Source organism: Triticum aestivum, chromosome 1A, assembly GCF_018294505.1.
Source record: "Triticum aestivum cultivar Chinese Spring chromosome 1A, IWGSC CS RefSeq v2.1, whole genome shotgun sequence".
NCBI lineage: Eukaryota > Viridiplantae > Streptophyta > Magnoliopsida > Poales > Poaceae > Triticum > Triticum aestivum.
In genome coordinates, this window is record NC_057794.1 from 23223438 (window position 1) to 23229689 (window position 6252).

Sequence of the window (6252 nt, forward strand, 5' to 3'; positions counted from 1 at the left end):
ATTTGAACAATGTCAAAAATGATATATGGACTTTATTTAATGCATACTTTAATACTTGTATAAATACTAAGATGCTTTAAATTTCAAACATGCTGTACAAAGCCAAAAAACCATAGTCCAAATGTTCGAAGTATGCACTTGAAGAAGCACTCTGTTTTTAGTATTAGATTAAAATTTGAAATGAAAGATGTCATGACCATGACAATGGGAATTGCAAAGACTTCGTGCCACAAAAAATTGTCACAATTATTATCTCTATCACAGTGAAGTATTTTAGCACAGAAAATATCCCAGTAATATAACAACAGGAAAATTCATTTTAGCACCGTACATTTTGATCTCCTGTAGAGGAAGATAACTTCAGAACCATACTTATAAGTTATCGCTGGTACAATCCTTGCACATTCAGATATGTAGTCTTAACTCATTTGATCATCAGATAAAAACGGAGAAACCACGGAATTTCAAGCTCTAGTCTGTTACATAAGAGTATTAGATTGCAAGATAACAAAGGAAACCTTGATACATGTATCCCATGCATCGATTTGTTTTTACAAAGTTGAAATTTTACCAACAATACCGGCAAATCTGCAGCCCGCGCCACTAAACAATCTAGTATAACACAGCTAGTATTTTTGCCTACATTTGTTCAGATTGCTTGCTAGTTACCAATAGATGACCTCTCTCGCATATCCACTTCCAAATGATAAAAGGCACCGAGATCCCATAAGGTACCAGCATAACACAGCTAGCTGTGCCACAAAGAAGTCTCAACCTGGCAATTAACCATGCACACAAAGCTGCCACGAAACTTCAAAATTAAAATTACCGGCATCTTCCAGGATGGTTATATAGGAGAATATGATCAGAGAGTTAGCCATAGCTTGATTTCATATAGTACAAAACATCACAGAGACACACAAAGTACCAACAGAAAGAGCATGCGGGTGCTAGCTCTCATGTCCCACCATTCTGCTCTACTACAAACTAGTGCTACCTCTCACTTTTTTCAGTTCGAACAGGCACATGTCCCAGAACACAGACCGTTGCCGTGGACAAGCTTGCCTCCCAACCATTTGCGAGCATCCATCCGGTTGCCATTCCTAAACGGCATCTGGATTTGCCATTCCTTATACGCCAACCGGAGAATCAAGGCTGGAGCGAACCCTTTTAACACCCCTACGATGAGTAGCTTCTGCACGAATTATATGGACCGTGAAAGTGGACCTTTCCCCACCCTTTTCCGGTACAAAGATGCATATGTCGCCCACCTGCACTTGGTTGTCACATACAAAGTCTAACCAATTACCCGCAAGCATGCAATTGTCTTTTTCTATGAAGAATCTTGGCCTCCACTTCTCGCTCTTGCCCGGCATCTGAAGTGTGACGGCCCCGTTTTCATGCGGAAAGTGTGCAGCTGCGGCTAATGAGCGTTCCTTCGAAATGATCTGGTTACATGTGGGCAAGATGAGATGTTAGTGCAAAACAAACAGAAGTGAACTCAGGCTGGAGGAAAAGGGATATAAATTTACCAGAAGAGGAGTAGGTAGCTGAACATCGCACTTCCTCATGGTAGCCACGAATACAATAGTTTCAGGTTTAATTTTGTGGATAAGCATGTTTACTCTCTCCATTTGTGTTCCAGATAGATAACTCCTGAATATTACCCCATAATCAGCTTCTGGAGGTGTCGGGTGATCATCTGACTCTGAAGATTCATATTCTCGAGCACTGTCTTCTACTGTATAAAATTTCACAGGTAAAAAAACTATAAGTATTCAAGGTTTAACGCATATGTGACAATGTAACCTGATTTCTCAGACGAAGAGGGTGTCACAGCCGCCTTTGCAGTATTCCTACAATGGCTAGAACTGCCCCTTTCGCAGCTAGCGGTTTTTTTAGTTCCTGATAATCGCGTGGTACCGAATCATCATGGAGCTCCTTGAAATATGAGAATAACCTGTACTCATTTCTTTAGCATTACCTTGATTTGAGCCGATATCAGTTCTTCCAAGACGGAAATGATCGATGCTCGCTTCTGCAAACCCAAGGGCTTCAGGTTGAGTTTCTTTTACAAGTTCGTCTATTTTTTGCTCGTGTACTTCTACAAGTTCCCATTGCCCTGATAAGACTTGATCATTCGAGAGAATACGAAGATCATCTGCTGCTACTTCTGTATCGGTTACTGGATTATCAGTGTATGGTGTTCTATCACGGAACTGCATAATACCCACAAGAATAAGAATGGATAAAAGAACAAACACTGCTAAAACGTTGTAAGCTGTAAACACAAACTACAGAGTGAAAAAGGTGGAGAAAACAACATACTGGAAGTATCCCAAATGTGGCAAACTTGAAATGTTGACGATGCAGGTCAGCAATTGCGGCAAACTGGAAATCATCCTTAGAAACATGGCAGATCCTGGGCACCGAGTAGTTAATTTCATGGTCTACAATTCGCCCTCTTGGGAGATCCAAGTGGTCCATGTAAGCGATCTACAAAAAACAGAGATTGAAACAAGATTCATACATATAAAATTATAAACATTGTTGGTGAAACAAAAGGTGGCACTGTAAAGGATGGCATGAATATTACTATAAACTACACATATTTAAACAAGAAAATGCACTAGCCACAGCATCACAGTAACAAACAGAAGAAAGTACGCATACAGTCTGCAGTGTGAACTGAACATAGCTGCAGCATCCCCTGTAAAATAAATGTGGCATCAACAAAGAAATACAAAATTGCCAACGCTAAAATCAGATAGCCACATTAACTGCTTACTATAAGTTTAACTGAGGCACACCATTGCCATAACTGTGGAATCAACAAAATCAAACAGACTGCAGTATGAAATACTTATAAGTTATAACTGCGAAGAAATGCCACCGCAATAATGACAACATCAGAAAGAAATGCCAGCAGCAACATCAAAGACATATCATCAGTGCAGTATATGCAACAGGAGGGAGAAGGAGAGAGCAAGAGAGGCCATACCGTGAGCAAAGGTAAGCACCCACCAACCCAGAAGTCTCTCATCTTTTCCTCCCTAGATTTGTACTGAAATTTCTGGACCTCGTCCATCAGATGCTCCGTGATATGGCCTGCCCAGTCAAGGTCATGCACCTTTGACATATCTTCAAAGGCCCACAGGTAGTCAAGGTCTATTGTATTCCCAGTGGTGGGGGTGAGCACTGCCGCCAGTGCAATAAGCAGGAATGTCCTCATGAAGGATTCCTCATCCTCGTTGTTCTTAAGCAAACTGACACAATGGGGGATGGTTGCCCTTAGTCCATTATTTAAGTACAGATCTCGCAGTTCTTTGATTTTGTCCGACTTCTGACCATGCAGTACAAAGGGTCTTCCCCCTGTAGGTACACCTAGAATTTTCTGAACAAGGGGCTTGCTGAAAACTATTGTCTTGTCCGCATTAATTCTGAACTCAGAGAACGGGGGGTTAATTTTTCCCATGATCCACTCAGTCAGTGGCTCATGAACAGAGAATGCCCCGATACGATTGAAATGCTCGAATCCATACTTTGCAACATACCCCTGCTGCCGGGGTGTCAGACTACGCATGATCTCTCGAATCCTCCCAGCACTGAAACGGCTCCTGATGCCCACTTCACCATGTAATACTTCATCCATGGATCCAACTCCTCCCCTATAATCAAGAAACAAGCAAAAACAACCTTATATAAAGCAAGAAAAGCAAAAAGCAGAGCAAAGAACAGAGATGACTCGGCCGCAGCACATGTACCATAACTAACTGCAACATGACATTGAGTCACATGAAAAATCAGTGGAACAAAATTATGCACCAAAAAACTGACTAACATACCCTACTGCTTTTAAGAAACTGTATTCTATTATGAACTGCAACATTGGATGCAACAGCACATATACATAATACAGGAATAACACATTGGACAAATATCCCATGATATACTACTTCCATTTGTTGGACAACTTATACAACAATGGTGGTGTTGACTAACTTACACCGCGCCCGCTTATACCTGCAGGTCGACCGGCGATGACTAAGACCGGGACGCAGCCCGCCAGAGTCCACCGCGCCCGCTTCACCGCCAACGAAGCCCCACTTCCGCTTCGCCTTCCGCTTTATCCGTGCTCCTCTCCCGAAAATTTTCCGATCTTGGTTGTCAGTTTCTGCTTCCCAACACTCACAAATTAATTCTTGCTGCTTCTCAACGCATGCTCAATCCAGAGTAAAAATCTAGGATGGTTCACATGATCTAAAAAAGGTGTATTTCCTCGTGATTTTAGTTGGTTCAGTTCAGATCTTGCGATGGACTCCAGCGAAAGATGCAGGAGCCTGACTCGCATTTCGAGTTGGTTGAAGCAAAGGGGAAAAGAAAGAAACTTTGGGGGCACCGACCTGTCAGTCCTGGAGGAGGGAGGTGGAGGGAGGCCAGCGCCGCCGCCGCGGCCGCTTGCATCGAGCTCGCTGCGGCCGCCTCGTCCGCCATCCGGATGAGCTTCCGCTCGTCTGCAGCTCGCCGCCGCCCTGATCCCTTCGATCTCCGCATGCCTCGGTCGTCCCCGGCAGTGCCACACGAAGAGGCTCCCCCGCAGCTCGTCGCCGTATCAGGTACGCCCACGCCGCTGATGCGGCGTTGTTGCGAGGTCGGCCACTGGCGGCGGGCCGACGGGAGGAGCGGATAATGGGAGGAGGGAAAGGGGATCAGAATGTTGCAGTGGAGATGTTTTCTTTATGCTTCCATATTTTCTTTCTTTTCATCACAAGAATTGAGTAAGAAGTACTCTCCCTCTGGATTTTTTTAATACAATACAGACATGCATACACTCATCCGTGTGAATACACACACACTCTACCTCTATGAGCACCTTCGAGAGACTGAGCTGGCATGTCAGCTTGAGAATTTACGAAGTCACTATACGCGCCTCAGGATTTAAACCTTGATGGCTGAGGATAATACTGTTCTTCTAACCACCTAACCATATGTTATACAAACTACATATAAAGTATATAAACACATTTTAGAGTTTAGATCACTCGTTTTTCTTCATATGTAATTTATATTGGAATCTCTAAAAAGCTTATATTTAGGAATGAAGGGTGTATTAATTAAATTAGATCATGGTCATAAGAACAAGTCCATAGAAATACTCCCTCTGTAACTTAAAGGAGTATAAAAGGTTTTTTGACACTATCATGAACTCTAAAACGTCTTGTAAAAAGTAACAGAGGGAGTATTTCTGTAGACGTGTTCTTATCATATATAATATAACTAAATAGGGCCACGCTAACGGACGCGACGTTTTGATGCCCAGACTCATCTGCATCTGGTTAGAAAAAATTTCGTAAAAAATTCAAAAATCCAAAAAAAATTGTGAGGTAGAAACTTTGATGCGTGGGGCTCGCTCCAAATTTCAAATCATTTGGACGTCTGAGCAGCTCTCGGCAAAAAAGACAAATCGGGCAAAAACAATACATAAACAGTAAATCTTTTTACAGACTCCCAATTTGTCTTTTTTGCCGAGATCTGCTTAGATGTCCAAATGATTAGAAAATTGGAGCGGACCTTACGCATCAAATATTCTACCGCATAAAAAAATTGGAATTTTTGGAAAAAAAAATCTAGTATTTGTCTTGATTATTTTCGCTAGCGCGGGTGCAGATAAGCTCAGGTGCAGAGATAGATTTTCACACGCTAACTTGTTTTTCAATATGCAAATACCTCACCATGCAACCATGCACGAGAAAACAAACCTCAACATGCATAAATTAACCTTCCCTGTGCTCCACGGGATAAAGATGTTAAGCATGTCACATAGGCAATAAATAACGTGGCAAAGCAATTAAGAAGAAGAGAGGGCACTTTGGTGACTCTAAGAAAAAACAAGGCCACGTGTGCGGACCTATGCAAAACACTTAAATGAAGAAAGCTTACCCTATGCATCAAAGAGTTTAATTGCTAAATAATTAAATAAAGGAAATTTAGCAACAACAAGCTAAGCACCTCATCTAAGCACATATGCATTGGAAGGGGCCTAATGCACAGAAAAAGGTTTCTCATTATATTATTGCCATTTAGATTCAATAAATATTTTCCATCTATACAATAATTAAATAAAATAAATCATATACATATTTCTTAGTTTTAGTTCTCATATTATTAATTCAAATATATCGCGTTAAGTTGGACATCAACCAATTCCCGTAGCAACGTTCGAGTTGTTATTTAGTAAGTTAATAAGCGCAT

General features: G+C 41.6%; 1 protein-coding gene across 1 annotated transcript; it reads right to left on the reverse strand.

Annotated features, from left to right (window-relative positions):
* Nucleotides 1-868: 868 nt before the first annotated feature.
* LOC123187402 (uncharacterized) lies at nucleotides 869-4735 on the reverse strand. The gene is made up of 8 exons (XM_044599262.1): nucleotides 4404-4735; nucleotides 4024-4174; nucleotides 3002-3668; nucleotides 2329-2496; nucleotides 1985-2219; nucleotides 1810-1905; nucleotides 1533-1741; nucleotides 869-1448 (listed from the first exon to the last, which is right to left on the reverse strand). Exons 1-8 carry the CDS (start codon nucleotides 4552-4554, stop codon nucleotides 1131-1133), a joined length of 1995 nt encoding a protein of 664 aa, XP_044455197.1. The 5' UTR covers nucleotides 4555-4735; the 3' UTR covers nucleotides 869-1130.
* Nucleotides 4736-6252: the final 1517 nt, after the last annotated feature.

Excerpts from the sequence above, each read along its gene's own strand:
- LOC123187402 (XM_044599262.1), bottom strand. The coding sequence starts at position 4,554 with ATGCGGAGATCGAAGGGATCAGGGCGGCGGCGAGCTGCAGACGAGCGG. Across the intron at positions 3,669-4,023 it reads CATCGCCGGTCGACCTGCAG|GGGAGGAGTTGGATCCATGG; the intron begins GTATAAGCGGGC and ends TCTTGATTATAG. Across the intron at positions 2,220-2,328 it reads CCACATTTGGGATACTTCCA|TTCCGTGATAGAACACCATA; the intron begins GTATGTTGTTTT and ends GGTATTATGCAG.